Below are 26,555 nucleotides of genomic sequence, written 5' to 3'. Positions count from 1 at the left end.
ATTTGTCACACAGCTGGTGATGGAGCTGAGAACACAATCCAGGTCTCCTGACTCTGGGGTCAATGATGTGCGTGTGCACGCGTACACACACACACACACACACACACACTCTTATTCTTGCTGAGGATGGTCCATGCTATGTGCACAACACAAAGGCCTGGCCTACTGCAAGATAATCTTCCGTCCAAGAACACATTAGCACACTTCCAAGACTTTTCACTAATCCTAAGTTTTTCATTACTTAGGTTAAGGCTTTGGGGCAGAGTAATAAGGGGAGAAAAGGAAAGAGGCAGGAAATATGAATTTTAAAGCTTTGGTTTTAATTTTTTCCTATATTTTTATTGTACAAGAACAAATTATTGTCCTTGCCAAGCAGATTTATTTAAGGTTTACCTCAGCCTAGGCAATCTTATTCTTTGTGCCTTGGGCAAAACCCAGGTGTATAGGAGGCGCTCCATAAATGTTACTGATGGAAGTGGGGTAACTCTTCGGGTTTTTAGTCTGAGCCACTGGAAGAATGGGGTTGCCATTTAATGAGGTGGGCAAGAGAAGGGGAGAGGATGAGGAGCTTAGTTTTGAAAATTTTCTGAGATGTCTACTGGACATTCAGAGAAAGATGACGGGTAGGCAGTTGGGTACAGGATTCTAGAGTTTTGGGGAGAGGCCCAGGACAGACACAAGTTTGGGAGAGATGAGCAAACGGATAGCACTTAGGGTCATTAGACATGAGGAGAAGGTCTAGTGAGATGAAGGACAGGAGTGGTCCAGGCCTGTGCTCTGGGGCACCCCAACTTTTACATGTGGGCCAGTGAGGAGGGGAACAGGAGCCCGAGACTGAGCAGTGAGGGGAGGGGAAACCTAGAGCGACTGGTCCTCCAGGAAGTCCTGGTTCTTGTCTCATGGAGGAAGGATCAATTCACTGCTGAGCTGTCAGTACTGCCCAAGAGTCAACTGAGATGGGGATTGAGAACTGATCACTGGGTGAGCAATGGAGACCTGGGCAGAAAGGGTTCCTTCCAGTGGAGTAGTTGGGACGAAGGTCAACTGATTGAACAGGCTGCCAGAGAGGAAAGGAAATTAGAGGACCAATCCAGGCAGGCCAATATTGTGACTAAAAGGAATTCCAAGAACATTCCTTTGACAATTATTTACTGAGCATCTATTAAATGCCAGGCACTGTCCGGGCACTGGGGATAGAGCAGAGAACAAGAGACAAAAATCTCAGGTGCTTACTTCCTGGTGGGGAAACAAGAGAAATCTATAGTAGGTTAGAAAGTGGAAAGTCCTAATGAGAAAAACAAAGCTGGGTGCCGGGGTATAGAGAGGCGGGGTGGGGGGAGGCAGCAGTTAGGTGAGGGTACAATCTACAGGCACAGTGATTTGGTAGGTGTGGGGAGAGGTTGAGGAGGCCTTCCTATTTGCTTCTAAGTCCTCAGAGAAACAGGAAGCAAGCTCATGGGCGGGAGGATGGAGCGGGGAGGTTGGAGAACACTGCGAAGACTGAGAAGGAGTTGTCCAGGACGGCACAGGGCCTCGATCAATGAGGAAGGAGGCCACACGGACTCCGGGCTCACCAGGAATGAGTTGTGGTAGAAACCAGAGGATGGCTGCTTCTCACCAGCCTGGCTCAGCTCCCCACGTGCAGGGGCAGAGGGCAAGGCTTTACCAAGGAAGCTTGATAAAGAGGCTGGCGGGTGGATCACAGCATGTTGGCCCATGGGGTGCAGCCTGGGAAAGAGGTAGACAGGGACACGAGGGGTGAGGGGCAGTGAGAAGATGAGCTGACCAATGGGCTCCAGGTCCTGGTGGGGATGCAGGGCTGCTGGGGCTGGAGTACTACAGGGAGGAGCTGGAAAGAGGCAGTGGGGATGAGAAAGAGGACAAGTGGGAAGGCAGAGGGCGACGACCTTCCACGTGTGACTACCAGGCATCAAGTTCAGAGCCAGGCGCGGCCCCGAGGAGACCGTGGGCCTCAGCTTTACCAGCTGCATGTCCTCGTGCAGGTCACAACACCCCGCGACCTCAGCCTCTTCCATCTTCAGGGCAGCCTTGTGGGACTGCGGCGCCCTCAACGGTTGGGAACATCAGGAGCTGAACCTGAATCTGACTTCAGAGCTGACATCCTATTGTGCAACCACGGGTTTTCCATGAAAATCCTCACCTACCCGTGTTTCTCTCGTTTGTCGTATTTTATTTCCGGGCCAGAGCTGATGACGACGGTATTTGGAGGCACCCTCAAGCATCCTAGTCCTTTGTGCAAGCAGTTCTATAAGCCAGTGACTTCCGCGGCCCACACCGGTAACTGCACTTTCAATGCACTGCTCTCACTTTGACCTTCCCGCGACAGCGCTACAGACGCGACTCATTGTCCCGCAGAGGCCGGCAGGTCTGCTGGGCGGCTGAGAGATTGGATGCGTTTAGAAGCTCTGTCAGCAACCAGACCCTGAGCGGGTATTTTCAAGTGGACGAGGAGATCATTTGAGCCGTGTAAGAATGCTGAAAGTTATTCATCTCACGCTGCAGAAAGGCGAACCCAGAGAAGGTTCTGGGAGGTTGAGGAGCTTGCCCATGACCTGACCAGGAAGTGGCAGCCAGGACTCAGGCTCTGTTCTGAGGGCTCCCAAAGCCCACCGTCCAAGACGGCACAAGAAATGAACCTGGCACGAGAGCCCTCATTGATGTCTCTTTTCATACCACTATGGTCTTTGGGTTAATAAAAATATTTGTGGAAACACAATATTATACAGAAAGGCAACTTTTATTTATTCAAATTAAATTATAGTATGAGTTTCCTATACAAATAAAATCTTTTTTGTAAATAAAAATACAAAATGCTACAAATTTCAATCATGTAAAAATGCAAAAATAATATCTGTATTATTATATACATATATTTTCCCTTTACCACGACCAAAATGTACAGTAGTTACACGCAGTTCACACCACGTCTGGGAGACGGTCTCTGAAGCCTTCTGGGGCACAAGGCTTGTTCAGTCCCTCGTCCACTTCCACGATGTGCCAGGAGGCCTTTCTTCCCACAGGCTGAGCTCACGGCACTTCCGACGACCATCCCCTATCGGGAGGGACAGAGTCTAGCCTCTCGGGCTAGAGTTGCCTCTAATGCTGAGCCGCTGACAGAGGACCTCACTGGTCCAGCTCGCTTTCATTCTGCAGCGTCTTCATCGCCAGCCCCCACAGGGTCATGCTGGAGAAGAACTGTCCCTCCGAGTTCCTGTACGCAGGGGCGGACGCGCGGCTGCCCAGGGGGTCGGCGCAGTGGTGGTCCAGGGCAGCCAGGGACGAGCGGATCGCGGCCATACCGTCGGCTTGCAGCAGCTCCGTGCCAGCCGAGGCCTCCACGTCTGAGTAGCTGTAGGCCTGGTGCTGCGCCTGCGGCACGTGAGGCTTGGCGAGCTTGAGGGGACCCAAGCTGAGCTTCTCCTGCTCACTCGCTCCGTGAGACTGAACCAGGGACCGGAACTTACAGTGGCCGTCAAATTCTGCCACTGAGTCTTCTTCCACTGGGTGGACGGGGATTTTAACAGACACGGGCATCAAAGTCAAGGACACGTCCTGAGAAAAAGAATCCGAGCTCTGAGATTTCTCCAGGTCCGAGGTCTCGATGGCCTGCGTGAGCTCCTCCAGAGCGTCCTGCCCCTGGTCATCGGCCCTGCAGTGCATCTTCTTGTGCCGCCGCAGCACGGCAGAGCGGGTGAAGCACTTGCTGCAGATGTCACACGTGTACGGCTTCTCCCCTGTGTGAGTGCGGACGTGCCTGCGGAGGTCGCCGGATCCTCCAAAACATTTTCCTGGAAGAAGAAAAAGGGATCTTTTCAGAGGAGAACATTCTGGAAGGAGTCCCCTCCACCCCTGCTAAACCCCAAAGGACTCTGCTTTCACGTGAACTCAGCTGAGCCCTGCTGTCACCTGCTCACTCTGATTCCAGACTCTTCCACTCTTCTCCGGCTGTAGCCCCTCCAACCTGCAGCCTTGGTCTGGGCGTCTCGCGCGAGGGCTCTGGAGCCCCGTCTCCCTGCACAGGAGTGCCCGCTGGGTGGGCCTGGGCGCCTGCCCCGAACGCCCAGACTGGGAAACCGCATCAGTTTTGCTCAGATTTTCATAAATCTAACACAGCCAATCTATAGTTTAGAAGCATCTTTTCTGAAGGTACTTATGTATTCAGCTCTTAACATAATTTTACACATCCTTCTCCAGGTCCTATTTCCTTTCTCTGTTTTTAAGCTAGAGGTAGGGGATCTAGTCCCGTCATGAGACTCGGTTAGAAGATTGGAAGAGAAAAACCAATAAATAACCTTATAGAAGTCATAACACATTTACCAAGGACTGAAACAAACTACACAATTTACATGGACACATATTTTAGAACTTTTCATTTATTCCTACGTCATTATATTTGAATTCTCAGCTATCCAGCCCTGGTCAAGCAACAGTGGGCTATCTGGGCTTTCCAACTGTTTGCTATTATACCTGAGGTTCAACTAGCATCTTTCTTTTCATTGTTTCCTTAAGATAAATTCTCAGTAGTGGAATTAGTTGGCAAAAGGTGTTAACTATTTTCAGGGTCCTTAACGGGTATAAACTTCAGCCACAGTCGAGTTCCCGGCGAGAGAGGGGATATGGGAGGTGTCTCCCCTCTGCCCTCAAGTCAAGACAGGGCAGCCAGCCTCGACGTGTGTCCATCGGGAGGTCACGGTGGGGCAGCACTTGCCTCCAGGTGTGGGCCTGCAATCCCCCTGAGCATGGAATGTATGTCCCCAGATGGGAAGTGAGCCAGCCTGGAGCCTAAGAGGACTGCCTAGAGAGGCGACGGGGCGCCAACAGAGAAAGTCTCCTCGGAGGAAACTGCTTTTACAAAACCAAGCGCTAAAGGAAAAAGTCCAGCTGAAAGAAAATGCACCTTTCCATCTTGGAAAAGTACAGCTGAGTGCTGGGGAAGGAGAACAGAGTGGAAGGGAAGGCTGTCTTTAGAAGAAGCATGAAATGCTGGAGAGAGAGGGACAGGGATGGGGGAGGGAGGGAAGGAAGAGGCAGAGACAGGACCAAGCTTTAAACTCAGCAAAGCTCAGAATGGGAAGCCACCTTAAAACAGAAACTGTCTTTTGAATCCAAGAAAATGAAAACATACATCCACACATAAACTTGTACATGAATGCTCAGAGCAGATTTGCTAAGTGAAATGAAGTCAGTTACAAAAGACGGCATATTACATGATTCCATTTATATGAAATGTCTGCAACAGGCAAATCTATAGGGACCGAGAGTAGATTAAGGGTTACCTCGGGTTGGGGGGAGGGGATGGGGAGTGACTGCTAATGGGTGTGGGGTTTCTTTTTTAGGGTGAGGAAAAGGTTCTAAGATTGATGGTGGTGAGGGTAGCACAACACTGAATACACCCAAACCGCTGAATCATTCACTTTAAATGGCTAGATTTTATAGTACGGGATTTACCTCAATAAAGGTGTTATAAAGCTTTGAACCTGTAAGACCATTCCTGCTCCCTTTCTCTCTCCCCCTTTCCCTGAAAGCTGACCTTGTTAGGGTCAGAAACCATGGTCAGTGAGTGGCTGAAGGGGTGGAAACGAAGTGGGGGGAAGAGAGGGTCCTGCTGCATTGCTTTCACTACAGGGTCTTAGCCAGCAGCAGGCCTGGCTGGGGAAGGAAGAGAACAGTGAACCTGAAATCAAGTTCACAGCTGTAATAATAATTTAGAACTGACATTTTAAACTAGTGATTTGAGACTGCAATTGTGATTTAAAGTGATGCAGTTTTATCCTTTAATAGTAATGGAGCTGCCGACATTGGTGTCCAGGAGATCTGTACACAGTGTAAGTGGGAGATACAAACAAAGCTGCCTCCCTTTGGTTACATCCCACGCGTCCTGCCCTAATTTAGATACCAACCACAACTAGAACAAGCCACTCCGAGGATGCCCCAATTCCAGGCTCCCCACAGCCTGACTCTGAGCATTTTTCCTATTTGTTCTAAACAGGTAACCGTAAAACTGGTTAGTCACTCATCTGCCCGCAGTTCAATCCACACTGTCAGGGGCACAGGTGTGGACATGTGCACACCTGCACCACACATGCATACAGGCCCTCCCAGTTCTTCAGAGGTTCCAACACTCTGTTATCACAGGTACCAGGCGACCTAACTTGCAATCCCAGTTTCCTCATCTGTGCCGTGATGTGCCTGGAAACTGAGAGCTGCCAGCCTTCCCCTTCCTTCCTGATGACTTTCCTGAGGCATCAAAGGCCGTAGAAATGACCTTTGCTTCATGATACACAATATGATCTCCAGAAGCCCTCCCTCTTGAGCCCACCGTGTGCCCCCGAGGCCCCAGCAGGCCACCGTGCTCTAGCCCCTGCTGCTGCACCCCACGCTCACCCCGCTTTCCCAACTGCCAACCCTCCACGGGCCCAGACCAGGAGCACAGGGCACCTGGGACTCAGTATCAGTCATCTGTGTAACTGGAGCACCCAGGACAGTTCCTGATACCTTGAAGACACTCAGTAAATGTCTGCTACACAAATGCAGACGAATCAGAGGACCAAGGTGGTCAAGAAACAGCATCACTTCCGTTTTACCCATGAAAAAAGGGACGACTTATCTGAGACCCCTAACAGCCCAGGACGGAGTGGGCACAGACCCCGGTGCCCTCCCCACAGGGATGACCAGGTGACCGCGGGTCTGCGGCGGGCGGGAACTTACCACAGGCAGAGCAGCTGTAAGGCCGCTCACCCGTGTGCCGAACTCTGTGCTTTACCAACTTCCTCTGCATGTTAAAAGACTTTCCACACTCATCACAGGTGAAGACTTTATCAGCCGTGTGTGTCTTTTTGTGCTCCTTCAAATTACTGAAGTTACTGAACCCTAGAGAGACCACAACAGGGGTTAAATTGAAGGACTGAGAACATTTTAATCAGAAATCTTCAAGGAAGAAAAGGGAAACCCTCAGCTATACCTCGACCACAGATGTCACACAAGTGTGGTTTTTCTCCTGAGTGAATAATGATGTGACGCTGGACATCACCAGAGGCTGCAAACCTGTAATGCAATTTGGAAATTCAATTAAGAGCCTTTCTACGTCACTGCAGATCTTCCTAATTGCAAGTCGCTGAGGGCGGAGATGGGCTGCTCCCTCTGTTACTTCGGAATGTGATGAGGAGTGGCCTGATTTCATTTGAGGGGTTTAAAAAAAAAAAAAAGTTTACTTTTTTTCTCTTTTTAAAGGAAAGGAGAAAATGATTCAAGTGTTTTGTTTCTAAAACATTTTTTCTTACCTACTTTCACTAACCTTTCTTCCTCAGAGGTGATCACTAAGTTGGGGAGTAATTCCAACCCAACCCCCAGTATGAAGCTCTATGCTCTTTCCTTCCCACCACACTCGATAGCAGGATAAGAGGTTGCATTTGGGGGAAGGTGTTGCATAGAGACATGATTTTAAATGCATGGAGCTCAGAAGGCTCACATTTAAAACACCCTGCAAAACAGGGACCCCAAGCGAAGCAGCAGGGGGCTTATGCTAAGAGGCGCCTCAAACAGGCAGTACACGTGACCTGGGCACTAAACCTGGCCTTCAGTGTTGAGGCAGCTATGGCAGAAAGGGAGACCTGTCAGGCTAGGTAGCTTTTACTTCTTTGTTTTCTACCATCTGCAAAGACAACTGTCTTCCTGGAACCGAATCAAGAGTGCTGTCCCATCCCAGCAGAGGACTGTACTATAGCTGTCCTATGCCCATCCCACCCCGCCCCCAACTCCTGAGTACAAACTTATCAGGGGCCGAGAATTTGTATGTTCCCAACACAGCATTTAGCACACAGTAGGTGAGTAATAAATGCTGAATGAATGACTGGTTAAACGAATGAAGAAAACACTGTGTGACTAGTATAGTCCTGGTTGTTGCCTGCTGTCCTAGAATGACCAACCCATAGATCACAGAGTATGTGGACTCCCGACAAACACCCCCAGTGAGGGGCGGGGGAGTCCACGCTGCAGGCCGGTGTGCCCAGAGGAGGGACCATCTCCTCACACTGCTCTCCACCTCCAGCGGGAGACCGTCACCAAGTCAAGTCTCACTTTCCAAGTCCAAGGCCTCCCCAGCCCTCAGGCTTGCCAGGCCTTCCTGTGGCTGAACTCTCGGCCCTTCACAGGTCTGGGTGCACAGCTGGGGTGCCTCCTACCACCTCCTCTCCTGATTCCAGGCATTCAGGCTGCAAGTCTCATTACCCCTACCAGACAGGCACCTCCGTGGGGGCCAGCCATCTATTTTAACAGACATTTTTGGAATGAATGGAAATTTTAGCATAAGATAATTTTGTTTCATGTAAAATCCCATTTCCTAAGACTTGTGTCCTAGATTCTCTTTCCTTTAATTAACATTTCCATTTCTTTTTGCTATTCTCATGTGTGTCACAAGAAAATCCAGAGGCTTTGGCTTTACTGTGTTCCTGAGTGACAGTGAGCCCCTACGTGGCTCAGAGATGCCGAGACTGCTCCTGACGTGCGAATGAACAAGCCCAGCACTGACCTCTTCCCGCAGATCTCGCAGATGTATGGTTTCTCCCCAGAATGCCGACGTAAATGAGTCTGCAAGTTACCTGCCTGTAAAAAAGGAAAAGAAAAAACATGCCAATAGTGAAAAAAATATTTTAAGAGCACATAAATTCAAAAGGGAAACTGGCAGATTTAGCCAGGTTCCAGTCCAACTTCCAAACGAAGACGCCGGATGCACGACTCAGAAGCAGCCACATGCAAGGAGATCAAGGCCCGGCCTGGTTCTGAGTCAGCAGCAGCCCCGCCCAGCAGTGAGCTGAACAGGGGAGCCTCTCAGCTCTGCTCCACGCCAGCCCCTGGTCCGTCCACCTCAGGTGTGCACGGTGTCGCACCCCTCTAAAATGGGCCCGACACACTGTGGAGGCTGCTTTAGGGTTCGCTAAGCTTGTGTTGTAAACAGCTCTTGACGTATTTTATTTCATATTTTTTTAAAACCTGGACCACCTATATGCAACATCATTTGAAAAAAAGGTAGCACTTGTACTTGGTTATTTCAGTATTCATTGTTTCTTCCTGAAAAACAGCTTTTGTTTATAAAGAAAGACATTTCCAAAAAGTATTTCTTCTTGGCAGTACAGTTGTTCTGCCTGACAGGTTGGTCATTTTCACCTTTGTGCAAAAAAGCGAATCAGGAGATTCACAATAGTCCTTCAGCTGCAGGCCTTTTATATTTCTAATCTCTGAAACTAGCGGGGCTTTACGAAGAATAACTGATTTAAATGGAGATCACAAAATAGATTTCCATGTACTAATCAATAGGAAATCAATATTAAATTGCCTAAAGTACAGTGAAATTAAACCTGCAAATGCCTCAGATATTACAAAAGCTACTGGCAAATGTTTCAAATTAGGATTTGGAAACACAATCTTCCATTGTTGTAATTTAATACTCTCAATCTGTCATTTCCCAACTTAATTTTTTATAGTGTTTTGTTACAAAAAACACTGAATAGGATGACTATATCCAAGAGTAATAATGTTGCAGGTCTTATGCACAAAATTAGCCAAAAAAAGAGAATGAACAGTAATACCCAACTCATAAACTTGGCAATGTAAATTTGCAAATTTGCTATGTATATTTTAAACAAAATGCAAAGATAGTTCATGGTTATAGGTTTAAAGGTGGTTCTGAACCTGTGGACAGGTATAAAGAATGTTGTCTGTAGCTTTTATGTTATATAACATAGAAGATTCTTTATGTCTATCAGACTCTGGGAAACACTAAGTTAGATACTACATTTCAGAATATGATAAATATAGCTTAGAAAAAAACTTGTTTATTTTAGATAACCAAAGAGAAAGAATTTGGCAAAACACTGGGAAATACCCAGCTTTTAACTGAATGACTATTAATAACAGTAATAAAACAGCAAATGTCAACAGCAATAGATATTTGGTCTACTCAGGCCTTTACAAGTACAGTATAACTAAATTACTCTTAGAAATTGGTATTATTATCTCTATTTTCTAGGTGTAAAACTGAGATTCAGATAAATAAATTAGTTGCTCATGGTAGGCCAGAAATTAATATTAGTTTGTCTGAGTTTAAACTCTTGTCTTACATGAGGGCGTGCAAGTTTCTGTGAATAAACTAGCTTGTGCTGAATTCTCAGTATGACAAGCAGTCACTTTGCCGTCCAGGAACCAGTTCACTGGAGTTGAGATAATGCACCACTGACGGCTTTAAATCAGTCATTTCCAAATTTCAGAAAAGCTTGTCATTTAAATAACAATTTGAATAGCACCATCTGCTCAACAGTTAAATTAGATCCCTCTTGTTTTAAGCTATTTTGTAAACTATGTATTATGATTGAAATGCATTCTGATTTGATTCTTAGCAATGCTGCATCTTTCTTTTTTAAATATAGCATAACAATTACTTGTTTTCAAAGTAAACAAGTAAACAATTACTTTTGTTTTCAAAGTAAACAAGTAAACAATTGTTTTCAAACTGAATAATCTTCCACTTAATATTATAGTACAGTAAATATTATAGTACAGTAAAACAAGATGTTTCTTTAGCTATTTAATACTGGACATGTCTAATGAAAGTAATTATCATTCCCCCAAATAAAGGAGCACAAATTAGTCTGATAAATGGTATAAAAGTAGATTAAATAATGGAAAGATTCAGGCAAAAAAATCCAATAATGCATTCAGATAATTTATACCAAATTACACAGCACAGTGGGGCCCAGATTATTTGCCCTTTAGTCAAGAGTCTTTATTTTTGGTAAACTTTGCTATGCTTTATTACTAGTTACACATCTTAGAAATCATCGATAGTTGGATCCATGAAAACTCCACTAAGTGCTAATACTAGTAGCCCTCATTTATTAAGAGTTTACTATGAATGGAACACTTTGCTAAGCAGTTGCAAATAGTGTTTCAGTGCGTCGTCACAATGTCCTCATAAAGTATAATTCACACATTACAGGAAATAAACAGAGGCTCTGGGAGGGAAGCAGCCTCAGCCCCTATAGCTGGGATGGAATATTCTGATTCAGCTTTGTCTGTGGACTCAAAAGCTTGTGCTGTTGTTGGGCTGAAAAATATTAGCACAAAAGGAAGTTCCACCCTTTCTAAGTGGATACCATTTTAAATTAGGATGGAGCTGTCAGAACTTTGAAGTGAAAAACTCTGTTGTAGAAAAGAAGTTAACACCTGATTTGTTGAGCAATTTAAAAAATAAACTCCTTCTAATAGGTACCTGAACCTCAGTATTTAAACATGATCAAACCAAGCAGAGACTCTCTGTCAGAGTACTCTTCTAGTGGCTGCTGATTGTTTATATAAAAATAGAGAACCGTAAAACTTTATAGAGAAAGAGAACTCAGATCTTAAAAGTAATCTAGTTTAGAAGTTTTAAGACTTTGAAACAAAACCAAAAAAATGTGGAGACTAACATACAGATATCACCTAAAGAACAATGATCATTACATTGATAAAAGGACATTTAACACTGAAAATGTGGGAAATATCGCCTCAGAGTTGAAAATTTAAAAATTTTTAAAAAGGTCATTAAAATATTCTTATTTTTTGCATTTTCACCATGGATGGTATGAAACTTTGCCACCCCTGGCATCGGGCCACATCAGTGCCCTGGAATGTGTCTAAGCAGCCTCCCACGGGATGCTGTATCCCGTCAGTCATGCCCTGGACACAACACAGGAGCTGCTGGGAGGGCACCGAGCCTCTCAGAACCTGTCCTTCTGCAGCAGCTGCTCAGTGTTTCTATTCTGCCTCCTTGGAGAGACAATGCTTTGTCTCCATTCCTCTCCCCCAAAGACAGCTAAATACACTGTTTCCCTTTTCCTGCTTCTCATGTGACAGGCACTCCAGACCTGTCACTATCTTAGTTTTCTCCCCTGGATGCATCAAGTGGCCCAGGTTCTCCACTCGGGAGACACGTGGCTCCAAATGGAGCCTCGTTCATACTCTGAAGCACCGCGTGACTCTTACTTGCTGAGATCCAGGCCCGTACAGTGTCCAGAATTATATTAATACGTGCATGGTTTGTTGTCACAATCTAGGCTTATCACAGCTTTTTAAAGCTGAGGTCTCAAACTGCTTACTGACTCATTATTAAGGTTGTGGCTGACCTTTTTATAAAAAGAGACTAACACTATGAAATACTACACAGCATAAAAGATTAATTCTTATTGGTAGGTCTGTTTTCTAAATCTTCCAGAAAGGAAAATATTTCCAGTCCATTGTAACCACACGTATTCCAGTTCGTATGGGAAATGAAGGACAGGTTACTGAGTATCCGTGTGTAAACACCACCACTGCTCTCTCCACCTGGAATGCCAGAGACTCCAAGCTGATCAATGACTCCCTGTCTTCAGTGCTCACCCCGCCCCCTGCCAGCTTTCAGGTAGAAATGACTACTCTCCTCTTCATACTGTTGCCTATACAAGTGTCACGGCACTTGCAGCGTTTCATTGTGCTTTATCAGTTTATACAACTGTTTCTTCCTCTAAACACAAAGCTCCTTGAAGCCTTACTTGTTTTTGTGCCCTAGCACATGGCAGAGCTTATTCACAAAAATTTCATTATTTCATTATGAAATAAAACAGCAATATACATCTGTAAACTATAACTATATATAACTTTACAGTCATAAAAATCTGATAAACATACAGACACCAACACAGAAGAGGAGGATTTCTGTAGCGTCTATCAGACAGGGCCGCCCTTGGTGGGACTCCAGAAGGAAAGTGTAGGACAAGGTCTGAAGCAGTGGACAGGGCTGCCATCCAAACCACTGTATTAAAAAGTACCAACACTCAAGCCCCAGCCCCAACCAACAGAGTCAGAATCTCTGAGGGTGAGCCCCGGCATTAACGCCAGGAGAGAAGGCCGAAGGCAGACTCGATGATTGAATGTCTGGGTACACTTTATTTGGTTAGGTCAAGGAAGGGTTCCAAGCAAGAAAAGGACAGAACCTAAATTGTTATCACAATGTAAACGTATAAAGGACTTTCATGTCCATTTTTTCATTTAATTCTAATAGTCCCATGAGGTGGTATTATCCTTATTTTTAAGAATTAGAAAAATGAGGCCCAGAGTAGAGATTGCTAATTATTAATGGTCATTAATCCAGGTTTTACGCTTTCCCACTACACCAAAACTAGAAAGGTTAAAATGGTGGGATGTGGGGTGGAGAAAAGTGCACCTTAGGAAGACTGGTCTACAAGAGCAGAGAGGACAGAGAGAGAAGGGAGGTGATGGCAACAGGAGAGGGACTAGTGATGTGTCCTGAGGACTCACTATGAGCCAGGTGTGATGCTAATCATCTTATGAACTCACTGACTCCTCACACACTATGGGGGTCAGGGGTCTCACACCCTTGCTCTATAGATAAGAAAGCTGAGTGCCAAATGGTTAGGTAGTTTGTCCAAGGTCAGAGCAGTAAACCAGAGGCTGGATCCAAATCCATACTGTCTGGCTCTAGAGGCCAAGCTCTGACCCCCAGGTGAGGCTGGTAGGAAGAAGCACAGGCCTCAACTAGAGAGGCAGGTAGAGCAACGACCCCTCCACTCAGTTCAGCAGAAGCTTACTGAACACTCAGTGGGTGCACGGACCCTGCCTGGACTAGTAATACACAGGAACACGTTAGGATGAGGTGAATCACTGCTTGCAGCCAGTAGGAAGAGTGAGAAGTAATTAGATGGCAGGTCTGGGTGTGTGGGAGACTGATGAAGGGTAAACTGGAAGAGCCGGCTCCATGGGGATGTGACAAAAGCAGGGGCCGCGCTCCTGCCGTTCCCGTGCTCCGCGGGGCCACCCCCTCCAGACTCGAGGGCTCGAGTCCTCCATTGAGGCCCAGCCCCTAGGTCCTTCCCCAGTAAGACAGCATTTGCACATGCTGTTACTCCAGGATTAGCACGTGTGTGTAAAACAGTTGTGGGGTGACTGCTTGCTCTGCAGGACTGTGCACTGGGCCCCTGCGAGAAGCTTCTGGAATGCCAATGCCCGGCACGTGGCAGGGGAAGAGTTACCTTCCATTTCAGAAGGAAAAGCAGGATCCTACAGCCATTCTATCATGTTCAAAATTTTCTCTAGAACATTCAATCTCTAGGTTTCTCTACGTCTAGTGCCCAGATCAGTACAGAGCCCATAGGAGGACACAACACATGCCGGCTGAGCGAGAGAATACATGTGTAATGGTAGTGAAAGCAGGGAATGGAATGTGTTTGGTCTTTTCTCCAACATCCTAACATCTAGTGTCTCAGTAGGAATAAGGACATTTGTCTTGGATCCAGCCCAGCACAATCTACAGCCCCCAAGTGGTGCTCAATATGGTTTACATCACTTGTGGAAGAAAAGAAATATACTAGAAATGGACCCATCCTTAATGGGGGAAAAAGGTATTGTGAGAGTTCACACACTTATAAAAAACAGTATTTTCCGCCCAATGAACTAGAAATTTCTTTTCTTGAAAATTATTTTTTCTTGATTTAGTCTGAAGTCTTTTAAGTTACAGATATCATCAGAGGCTTCTCTCCCAAGTCAAAAAGTATGTCTTATCTGTAATAAAAATAAACACTGGCTTTCAGGTTTCCAATTATTAACAATAAATAAAAGTATTCCCACCTGAGAGAAATGTTTCCCACAAATGTTACATTCAAAAGGTTTCTCACCTAAAACAAAACAAAACAAAACAACAACTTGTAAAACCATGAGTAACATCTGCAGGGTAGTTTTCTGTTTAAAATGTTTAAAGTGTCTCCTTTGTCCCACCTTTCAAACCACAGCATTACATACTTCATCATCAGAGTATGAAAATGGGGAGCCTCTATCCTCATCCTCATCATCTCTCTCACCCTTAGATGATAGGCAGAGATGATAAAAGTGAAATCTATATTTACTTTTCTCTAAAAAATTAAATTGTTCTCCAAATTTACACCTGTGTTGAAATCAAACGTATTTATCTGCATTCAAACCATATTTAGGCTTTGGACACAGACTTTCCCTTCAGTTGAAAATCAAATGTGAGTTTTCTGGCTGAACAGCATGAACCTGGTCACCCGTCCTCAGCCTGACTCCTGCAATGACCACCGATTCCTAACAGAACCAGGGTGACTCATTCACACCACACGAGGTATGAACCTGGGAAAGCCCAAAGCAGAGTGGGATCTCCTGAAAGTGTGATGGGAAAAATCCCCTCCCCACTGCCTTTCAGCTTTGGTTGAAACGTGCTGACAGGGGAAAAGAAGATTCCATTATGAGACATGTTCCCCTGCTGACTGCTTGGCCCCCTCTGATTTCAGCAACTCTGAATAATTAACTTTGGTACAGAATAGATGGAGAGAATGGACTCTACTACAAATAAACCACAGCAGTTCTGAAGACAGTCTCTAGAAAATGATCTGTTTAAAAACATACTTCAGGTACTGCCTTTAACACCTCTAGAACCCTAATAAACAGACTGTGAAGACCAAGAACCTTCCATTTTTCCCACTCCCCTCAAATCAAGTGCTTTCGTTAAGAGCCTTTTAAAAAAATAACACAAATGTTTCCCTTCCTACTGTATTGCTGGGGTGTGCCAGCTTTATGGGCTTCTGCTAAGGTACTTTTATTTTGATCTTTTCCTAAAAACTGTTTAATGGCTTCCTCAATGATAAGGGGGGAGCTTTTGACCCCAAGTACAGTTGACCCTTGAACAACAGGGTTTTAACTGCACAGGTCCACTCATACATGCGGTTTTTTCAATAGTAAATATTACAGTACTACATGATGGAAGTTGGCTGAGTCTGCAGATGTGGCAGAACCAGTACATGGAGGACCAACTGTAAGTTATACTAGGATTTTCGACTGCTCAGAGGGTCAGCGCCCCTCAGCCCTGCGTTGTTCAAGGGTCAACTGTAATTATAATCATATAGATGCTGTATTTTGGACTACATTTATGTCTGAAGTTATGGGGATAATAGATGTTACGTTAAAGTCCGCCCTATGAGATATGAGAGTCTGAAAAAAGAGATCACTAGTTCCTAAGACTCTCAAGTGACCAGGGTTAACAACCCTACTCCAGTGGTTCTCACACTTTGTGTTCTCAGGACCCCTTTACGCTCTTAACAACTGAGGACCCTAAAGAGCTCTTGTCCATATGGGCTGTATTTGGCAGTACAGACCATATCAGAAATCAAAACGGAGTGATTTTTGAAACACACGACTAGACATTTTTCACTGGCCACCAGAGTGAAGGCCTCATCACAGATCCTGCAGCTTTTAGCCGACTCCACTGTACACTTGTGGGAGAAGGAGAAGGAGAAGGAAAAGGCAAGGAGCATCCTACATTATGATACAAAGAGTTTTGGCCTCAATGACCCCCTGAGAGGGTTCCCCAGGTCATACTTTGAGAACTGCTGCCCTTCTCAATATATTTATGTCCCGGGAAGCGGCTGTGCCATATAACTGTAGGACTACTGTTATCCAGAGATGTTCTTGCAGAACAAACAATTTTTGTTTCCTTTAAAGCTAAATAGGTAAGTTTCTCAAATAAAAATTATAGTGATCATTAGGCTCCAGAAAATTACAGAATGACCTAAGTTAAGTTTTTACAGGGCAAAACTGAGTCCATGATACTGCCTTCATATGGAGTAATAATAATGATAGTATTTTATATTCAAATACACCAAAATTTATAAAGGGCTTTCATAAATATTAATTCAGTCTCAACAGTGCAATGAGGTAGTAAACACCTAAGCAAACAGGGAATCAAAAGTGATAACAGAACATCACATCAATGGTCACAATTACACAAGCACCTTGAAAAGCAGTTACTTTAGAAGCATCCTATAACATATTCCTTCTCATGCCTCTAAGATAGTTGCCATTAATTTGTAATGTGTACTAGAGTCATCATGCTTAAATGCAGGAAGGAAAGTAATATATATGTATATTACATAATGTATATATACTGTATAACACTTCTTTTTAAAGCTTTTGGAAAAAATAAACATTTTGGAAAGGGGAGGTATGAATTACATGAACTAAGGTATGAGTTAAGGTAACAAAACTTTGGAAATCCAATGTTCAGATGGAAGGATTTTCATTTGAAAATATCAAATGGTTAAAGCTGATCCTTATTAAAAAGTTTGCCTCCTGCCTCCCAAATCACAATTTTTAAAATCTGGTATTCAAATGACCTTCCAAAGCTTTCAGGATTACTCAAACTAAATTACTTCAGTCTGAATTAACCTACATTATGCTTTTAAAAAATAAACAATCTAATTCTAAAGAGAGAACTAAATATTGCTTATCTGTTTTAGAATTAATTTGAAAATCTGAGTGCATCAAAATAATTTGCCATACTTTAGAGATGGAAAGTTTCCCATATACAACCGCAATTAAAATTAAAATGAAAAGTGTACCATCCTTTTAAACTGGCTCTATGAAAGCATTTACAGAACTGAAGATTATTCTTTAAAAGGCATCACCAAAAATATAAAATAAAAAATAGCTAACACTCTTTGATTTTTTTGGGTAAATATCAATGATGTCATCAAGCAATAGCAAAACTTCTTACAAAAACAGGAGCAGGCAGTGGTGTCTGATCGTCTGCATTATTTCCTTTCCTTTTGCCTGTGGGGACCGAATCAGTGTACCTGTATGAGACCGTCTGTGAAGCTCCAAATTGCTGGGATGTTTAAAAGGTTTTCCACACAATTCACACGCATACTGTCTCTGAGATTGAAGTGTCTGGGATTGGTCTTCCAGGGCCGCAGTGTCTTCAGACCTCTCCATCTCATTCATGCAATTAAAATTCTCAGAACTGATGAGCTCTTCACTTTCTTTTTCTTCAGCACTTTGGCTGTTAACTTTCTCTATACTATGTTCACTGGCAGATTCTATCCTCTTGGTTAACCTGTCATCTGATTTGGGTTCAGATGTCTGCTCTGCAGATTTCTGTGACTTTAGGAAATTTAGCTTCTTAAGGTGAATGGCCTTCTTGAGCCTCATCTGTCTGGTAGGTTGTTGGCTTGCGTTGTCTGGCTCAGGGTCTGGGGTAGGTTCACTCAAAGGCTGGGCCAGGAAATTGGAAGGCAAGTGCTCGGAGGACTCCAGGACACACTCGGCGGGACCAACAGCACAGGGCTGGTGTTCCGCGGCATGAAGGTCTGAGGATGTGCTGAAAGTGAAAGGCTGCTCGATTATTCTCTCATGACTGGGACAGGTGGCTTGTTTATAGTACTGCTTACTGTACAAGTTTCTGAGCTTGTAGTAATAGTTTGGCTGTTTGAAAGGCAGTTCTGTGCAGCTGCCATCTAATGTATCAGGGGCTTGTTTTGAGGTTTCAGCTGTGGAAGTATGAAGACCAACTGAGGTTGGGGCATGTGAATGTGATTCATCCACAACTCTACTCTGCTGAACACCTGCTGAGCACTCCTGCAGCAAATGAGGGGCGTAGTTTTCACTGATAACACAATTAGCGTCAGGAGTCAAAGCACTTTGCAGGGAGAATGTACTGTGACAAGACAGACCGGGTGGCTGGTCTACACCGGCTGACTTTAAGAATGTGTGACACAGATTCAGAACATTCTGAACTTGCAAACACTGTGCCGTGTCCAGCATGACTTGTATATTGTCCTGGTTAAGATCCAGATGCGATGTGTACATGAAGTCCAGGATCTGCCCGATGCCGCTTACATTTTTAATATCCAAGTGAAAAACATCATTCTTCTGACCTGAAGAATTCTGAAAGAGGCTCCTGATAAAAGAAAGGATATCTGCTTACAGTGTTAACAGTTCATACATTCTGATAGCTTTTTTTAATAAATAATATTCATGTTAATATTCAAAATTACTATCCTTCTATAAATGCCAAGATTTTAAAATTAAGTATGCTTTAACAGGCTTTGGCAAGCCATCCAATAAAGCAATTCGGATGCACTGAATCAGTGTGTTGAATATCCAAACTTCCAAGGAAATCTCAACATAAAATGTTGAAATATACTCATTGTTCTTTTTTTCAAAATGTAATTATCCAAATGTATTACTAATTGCAAACAGAGTATAGAAAACTAAAGAACACACATTTTTCAATACTTTGTGTTTAGTCTGACAAAGTACATATCTCAGACCATAAAACACATACAAAAATATTTCCATATCTGTCTTAAAAACATCTGAAAATAAAAATAGCTATAATAAACCAACCCTAGATATACACTCATTTTTTAAAATTTCAATTTGTTAATTGTGGCAAAATACACATAATATCAAACACTTGAGTATGGTTCATATGATAAATTCAGTGGCATTAAGTACATTCACATTGTTGTACAACCATCACTACTAACCATTTCCAGCACCTTTTCAACATCCCAAACAGAAACTCTATACCCGTGAAACAATAACTCCCATTATCCCCATCCCCTCAGCCCCTGGAAACCACCATTCTGCTTTCTGTCTCTAGGAGTCTGACTACTCTAGGTACTTGATAGATACTCATTTTTTAAGCGGTAATTTATCTGGCTGTCAGATGTTTCTCAGCAACCTAATGGTCCATAAACCAGCAGTGAGAGAGCCCTATAAGTTAATGGGGGGAAAAGGCACCATAAAGCCCAGGCACTTTGTTCTGGGCACAAGTCAAGTTCACAGGTGAATGAATTTGTCGCATGTAAAACTACCAAGTTGAGTCAGGTAAATTGTCTTGCAAGTTTGTTAAAGACGTTTTATCAAATGCAATCACCTGCATCCCCCAAACAGCCTTCAGTTCTGTTCTAATATGTACTTAAGGAAAGTACATATCAGAAGTAGAGTGGGGAAAACTCAAAATAGCCAATGTATCACAACATCTAAACCTAACTGTTCTATGAAAACAGAAGAGGCAAAGCCCAAGTAGGGGACCATTTTGCACATGGGCAAAAAGTGCTGCCTACCTCAGTGAGCCAATCCACTATAATAAAACTTGTAGCATATATGACAGCTGGGATTTAATTTGATGATTCCGGATTATCAAGGAATGAGTAAATCCTGTTCCATATGTTGTTTACTAGAGCAGTAAAATAGTATGAATTTTAGGGGAAAAAAGGTACTGAAAAAGAAGCTTTAGTGCTTAAAGAGAGATAAATCTAGTTAATCAGAAAATGTATGTAGAATACTTAATCTAATGTTAAAAATAAATGAAATACTATTGCTTGATATTACTATTTATAAGTAAATCTTTCACTGAGGCAAAAATGATTACAGGGGTAAGTAAATTGAGTTCAAACCTGTTTTCTTAGAATAGTCAAATGAGAAACAAAAACTAAAATGTTTTAATTAAAAAAAAATAGCGTATAGAATGCTCTGATTTCTTATCACAGAAATGTTCTTACCAGAAATTCTATTCCTCAATCTTTTTATCCTGAAAGGATAAGAAATGTATACAGAAGACGGACATTAATTGGAACTATTAAAATCAAAGACAAAGTGCCAAAATAGTTTCAAGTGCCCCAAATATATTTTAGTTAAAAGGCTCTTTCCCTCTCAGGTTACTCTAAATATTCAATACAACAGCAAAAAACCCACAATGTGCTACAAAAGATAAGGAGAGTAAAATCCAAGGAGAAAATAAAATTTAGTCAAAATAGTTCCATTCTAGAAGAGCTTTCTCTCCATACAATTGGAAGAACAAAGTCTAAAATATGTACCTAAAGTACTGGCTGAAAGCTGCTAGAACATTCTTATGTGCTTTAAAGCAGACTCCTTTCACCACCAACATACAGTCACAAAGCAGGCCTTGAATACGCTGCTCGTGCAGCTGCTGGAGGAGATGGCAGCTGTGAGTAGCAACTGGGTCCATGCTCCACCATCCAGGAGACCTAGGACAAAGGACATGGATAAGTTGTGATTCTTGACACCATCACCAGAAATCAAATGGCACCTGAACCCAGTGGCTGATCTGTGCTTCACTGTCATGATTCCCTGTCACAACAGTTAAAAAAAACGAGTGAAAAACATAGCTTCTGAAGCATCTAGACCAATGCTGTCCAACAGAACCATCAGCAATGATGGACGTGTTCCTTATCTGCACTGCTCAATACAGCAGCCGTGAGCCACATATGGCCGCTGAACACTGGAAATGTGGTGAGTACGACTGAGGAACTGAATGTGTAATGTAATTTATACTTAAATAGTCACCATATTTGGCAGTGCAAACCTAGAATATGACCATGCTAATACTACATGCACGTCTCTCATTTCTACTTAGATTACTTCAATGAAAAAATATACATATATAAACACTTATGAGGTTGGGAAATGGCCAACTGGATAAGATGAAATCAATACTTATTGAGCAGCTGTATACGGGGCATTGAACTAGAAGTTGAGGAAAATTACAAGCCTATTTGGGGAGATAAGACACAAGCCAAAATAAATGAACACACACCATAAGATGGCAATAAGAGAGGTACCACAAAGCAGCACCTTCATCCATTCGTCCCTCCAGCCTCTCTGACAAGGCGCTACTTTAGCAGAGACCTGAGGAAGGAACGGGAATGAGCCGGGGGTCCTGGAACAGAAACACTGGCAATCATGAAGTCTGAGCCGGAGCTGAGTAGGCAGCTGAAGCCAAGGGAGAGGGAGGACCTGACACCTGGGGGAGGGGAGAGGCAGGGAGGGGAAGGACAAGCAGAGGGCCAGACCACGTAGAGCCTTGCAGGGCCTTTTAAGAACCTTGACTTTGACTCTGAATGAGACGGAAGCCATTATATGGATACAAAAAATTTCATCACTCAACATCTACTTACTGACTCCTCTGTGCCAGGCTCAAGGGCTACAACGGTAAGCAAAACACCCCAGGTCCCCACCCTCCTGAAGCTTACATTCTAGGGGAGGAAACACACACAAAAGTACATGACAATGAAGCCAAACAGTCTGAGCTAGATACTTCATGAGTTAAGACACGGGCTCTGACGACGAGGAGCTCAGTCTAGTAAGAGATTATTTTTGGAAGAGGAAAAGTGGGGAGAGATGGAGTCAGACTGAGAGGAGACTGTGGAAGTTAAAATGGCAGTTTGGTAGTAAAAACTAAAAAGCCATCACCTGCTTTATTTGCTTTCATTGTCAATACATAAGCATTACTGAAAAAGTCACTAAACCATGAAGGCAAAATCATTTTAACATGGCCTCTACTTCTATTATTGTTATTATTATTATCATTATTAGGCTTACTTCCTATTAATCCCAGGTGTGCCCTCCAAAATAAACTACCTGCAGCTCCCCAAACAAGCTGTGTTCCTGGCCAGTTTTGGACCCCTAGCCCACTACTCACTAGCTATATGACTGGGCAAATGACTTCTCTGTGTCCTACTTTCCCCATCCTATCTCACAGTTATTGAGATAATTGTGAGAACCCACGTGAACATTTAAAATAGCCCCTGGCATGTATTAAAAATTCAACTCATGTTATCTAGAAGGAACACGTAGAGAGCCAGTTAAAATGCAGAGCCCTGGGGCCGAGGCATCTGCAGTACGCATCCAGGTGATTCTGAAGCAGGTGGACTGCAGACCTCTGCCTTGCTCTCTCCTCAAAAGTCTCTGGTTCTGATACTTCCTGTCCTGGGAGTACTTTGTTTACAAATGACTCTCCCACCTTCCAGATAACGCCCACTCTCTGAACAGGGTTTGGCTGAGCTGTCACCTGCTCCTGAAGTCTTTCCGGCCACGTTTCTTCTTCCCCACCGTTCCCTCCTCAAGTCTGACTTTGGGGTCACATCTGTGCGATCTTACCGCATAAATACTTCAGTAAGATAACCTGTCATTATGTCCTATCACCTGTGTCTCCAACTCTGCTGTGAGTTCTGAAGGTACCATCTTACCCACCTTCACCTGGCACACAGCAGATACTCAACCACTAAAATGCACGCTAGCTGATCTCTGCTGCTGGTTAATGATGGTTAGTAATGTTTTCTATTTGTTTCTTTTCAACTCCGTCTACATTCCCCACAGTAGTGCTTCTGAATCCTTTCCATTCTCTTCATTCCCACCACGTCTGTCTCCCTCTTCCATAAAAATGACTGTGACCCTGACTTCACTAAGGTTGATTCCATGAATAACTTACTATAGCCTGAGTGCCTTTAAATTCTTTTTGTGATTCCAAATTTCCCCCTCACCCCCCTCAATCCCTTCACCTCAAAGGATAAAGTGCGCCTTCTCCTTCCAAAGCTAACTTCCTTTCTCCTCCCCCCCAGGACTCTGCTTCATCACCCCTTTCAGTGCTCCACTCTGTCCTCCACTGGCTCACCAGTCCCTATAAACACGCCAAGATGGCCCCGTGTTGAAAAAAGCAAAACAAAACAAAACAGGACAACAAACCTTTCCCCCAGGTATATCTAGTCATCACAGGCCCCCCTCTCACATGTTTGAAAGAGCAATCTACACATCCTACTTTACTTTCTCACCACTCCTTTTTCCACCTTACAACCTGCCGCCCTTCTCACTGTGCTGAAAGACTCCCCACAGTGGCCTGCCCTCAGTCCCTTCCCCCCAAGCTTTCCCACAACAGGTGGTGATGCAGCCTGCCACCTCCACTGTGGAACTCCTCCTGCCCAGAAGGCTCCCGGTTCTCTATGTCCCTGATCTGTCCCATCTCCAGGCTGCACTTCTTCCCCTGTGAGCCCTCCACACGTTAATGTCCCTTAAGATTCAGCACCTGGGCCCCCTTCTCTTTCCCGTCACCATCACATCTATTGTAGCTTTCACCTGTTCTAAGCAGACAATTCCTAAATTTGAAACTCTAGCTCCAGCCACCAGTTCCAAATGTCCAACTTTCTGCTGAACATCTCCAACTGTATGACCCTTCAACTCAGAATCTCCAAATCTCACCTCCCATCATCTCACCTCCTGGTTCCTAAACCCTGGGGCCCATGCTCTTATGCCCATGAGAAAAAGGACATTAAAAACACAACATAGAACCTTCCTCCAAAGACTTAAATGTTAAAATACAGCAAATATTCTGAATCTATATTAGACATTCTCTAGCTACAGAGAAGTGACATGCAAAGTTATGAACCATTCCACAGTTTACTTTGACTGTAAAAATTGTAACTATTCTATATTACTTCGTATAGTTCTCTAATTGCTTCATGATGTCAATCCTGTGCCTCCCCAATAAGATTATAAAAAACTCCAGAAAAAGAATTTGCATCTTGTATTTCTTATGTGTCCTATGAATAACAGCTATGAATAATAATGTATCATGTACCTAGCAACAATAATAATAACAACAAATATTTATCAAATGTTTCCTCTATGCCAGGCAGTATTTGAAGCTCTTTACACATATTAACTCATTTAATCCTCAGAATAACTGTAAAATAGATACTACATACTATTAGCCTCATTTTACAGATGAGGACGATGAGGCATTTGGTGGATAAAAGAGGTCCACAACTTCTCTGACCCTCTTCCCAAGGGGAGGTGAGATCTAGGTCTCCTCTCCTTGAATCTGAACAGCCTCTACCTTAATCAACAGAACAGGTAAAAGGAAGGGTGTAAAGCTGTGCCCATTTCTGGGCCCAAGCCCCACAAGCAGACAGCTTCCACCTTCCATGTTTTGGACACTGGCTCTGGAAGGCCTGCGTCAACAGCAGGACTGTAAGACACCCAGCTGGAGAGAGCGCATGGGGCAGGAGCAGGGCTCAGCTGAGCCCAGCCTTCCAGCCATTCCCTCCCAGGTACCAGATATGGGAGCAAAGCCACAGTGAATGCTCCACACCAGCCTCTCCAGCTGATCACCACTCCCAGTCCATACCATGTGGAGCTGAAGAACCACCCAGCACAGCCCTGCCTGAATTCCTGCCCCACAAAACTGTGAGGTAAAATAAAACAGTTTTTAAGTCACCAAGTTTTGGGATAGTTTGTCACACAGCAATAGATAACCTGACCAGAGTTACAGAGGACAAACACAGCTAATAAGTAATAGGTAATCAATAAGCCCCAGAATTGGGATTTAAACCCAGGGAATCTGACTCCAAAGTCCACATGCTTAACCACTACTCCAAGTTACATGCAATAGCTCAAAGGCCTTCCTTGGAATAAGTCAGTAGCCTCTTCAGTCTACTACCTATACCTGACTGTCCAGGTGACCCCAGAGATAAGCACCAAAGTAAAGCACAGCACACATGAGGATGAACACGTGCAACACAGGCGCTGTGTTGTGATACAAGCACGGGGCTCTCTATATCTTTGCAGCTAACTCACTTTGTCACAAGGTAAAAAAAATCTTCTGTCTTGTTGATCAGCGTATCTCTGGTACCTAGAAGAGTGCCTTGGACACAGTAGGTGCTCAATACATGGTTTCGGGATGGATGGAGACTCTGGGCCTCAGTTTTTTCATCTGTGAAAGTGGAGGGGTCCATTGGGTCAGATAATCTCTAAGGTATCCTCCTGTTCTAAATGCTACAAATCTATACCAAGATAGTATAGATTACTATCTTGCTGACACCTTGATCTTGGACTTCTAGTTCCCAGAACTGTGAGAAAATAAATGTCTACTGTTCAAGGCCCCCACCAGGTTGCGGTATTTTGTTATAGCAGCCCTCACATACACCCTCTGTTCCATTCCCAACCCTGCTCACCTCCAGAATGAAAGCCTCCTTATCACTCACACAGCCCCACCCTAGGCCTAATGCTTCTCACAATTCTCTGTTCAAACCCCGTTCAACCTTCATTCACTCATTGAAGCAACACACACTTAGTCTCCACCGCTGTGTGCGCGACCTGTCTTAAGGGCTGAGAAGAGCAGCCAAGCGATTAAGCCGCAGGCACTCTGCTGAGTGCTTTGCATTCACCAACTCATGAAATCCTACAAGAACCCCACCACGTAGGAACCGTTATTACACCCGTTTTACAGACGCGGAACCGAGGCACGGAGAGGTCTTACGCCAGTGGGGCTGGGGGGCTAGGAGCTCTGTAGTCTTAAGCACTATTATCAACTACAGCGTGATGCAGCGAGCCGGGGCGGGGAAGGACCCGCTTCTTCTCGCGGGCGGTGCCCGGGCGGCCGGCAGCAACGAGCCGGAGGAGGCCGGGAGGGGACGCGGGTGGGGTTTCCATGCCGGGGGAGCTGCACGAAGGGGAAGGCCCCGCTCGAGGCCCCGGACCGGTCTTCATCTCTGAGCCAGAGCACCGCGCGGCCGTGGGTTAACACGCCTGACCCGGCAGCTCCACTGACCCTCGCGGTGCCCGGGGATGCGAGCGCGGCGGTGGTTCCATGCCCTGCCCGGCCCTCGGGAGCCCAGCCGGGGTTCCGGGGTGCTCCCACCGCGCCGAACCCGCACGCCCTCGCGAGGCCGGCCTCCTGGCCCAGCGCCCACCTTCCCCTCGGAGGCCGCTCCCCGCCCCGCCGCCTCCTCTTCGCCTGCCGCCGCCACCGCCCTCAGCGCCGTTAGCCGGGCTCCGCCGGCAGCCGAACCGCCCCGACAACGCCCCCTCAGCCAGCAGGATCCCACTCCGGCTTCCGGTTGCGTCACTTCCGCCAGGAG

At 44.7% G+C, this 26,555-nt stretch overlaps 1 protein-coding gene across 5 annotated transcripts; it reads right to left on the bottom strand.

Annotated features, from left to right (window-relative positions):
- Positions 1-2,766: 2,766 nt before the first annotated feature.
- Positions 2,767-26,509, bottom strand: ZBTB49 (zinc finger and BTB domain containing 49). Of its 5 annotated transcripts, XM_057547389.1 has the most exons (9): positions 26,246-26,298; positions 21,458-21,549; positions 20,718-20,888; positions 17,688-18,790; positions 14,674-14,720; positions 8,549-8,622; positions 6,983-7,065; positions 6,730-6,891; positions 2,767-3,809 (listed from the first exon to the last, which is right to left on the bottom strand). In XM_057547389.1, the coding sequence occupies exons 2-9, from the start codon at positions 21,499-21,501 to the stop codon at positions 3,145-3,147; spliced, it is 2,349 nt and encodes a 782-aa protein (XP_057403372.1). In that variant the 5' UTR covers positions 21,502-21,549; positions 26,246-26,298; the 3' UTR covers positions 2,767-3,144. The 5 variants fall into 5 exon arrangements, with proteins under 5 accessions (XP_057403372.1, XP_057403374.1, XP_057403373.1 ...); XM_057547391.1 differs by lacking the exon at positions 21,458-21,549 and having other exon boundaries at positions 25,955-26,379; XM_057547390.1 differs by lacking the exon at positions 21,458-21,549 and having other exon boundaries at positions 26,246-26,363.
- Positions 26,510-26,555: the final 46 nt, after the last annotated feature.

The sequence above is a fragment of the Balaenoptera acutorostrata genome, chromosome 5 (genome assembly GCF_949987535.1).
Source record: "Balaenoptera acutorostrata chromosome 5, mBalAcu1.1, whole genome shotgun sequence".
Taxonomy (NCBI): domain Eukaryota; kingdom Metazoa; phylum Chordata; class Mammalia; order Artiodactyla; family Balaenopteridae; genus Balaenoptera; species Balaenoptera acutorostrata.
This window is presented reverse-complemented; position numbering and strand designations above follow the sequence as displayed.

Excerpts from the sequence above, each read along its gene's own strand:
- ZBTB49 (XM_057547389.1), bottom strand. The coding sequence starts at position 21,501 with ATGAAGGTGCTGCTTTGTGGTACCTCTCTTATTGCCATCTTATG. Across the intron at positions 20,889-21,457 it reads TCTCTTATTGCCATCTTATG|GTCTCCTGGATGGTGGAGCA; the intron begins GTGTGTGTTCAT and ends CCTTTGTCCTAG. Across the intron at positions 7,066-8,548 it reads TGCGAGATCTGCGGGAAGAG|GTTTGCAGCCTCTGGTGATG; the intron begins GTCAGTGCTGGG and ends ATTGCATTACAG.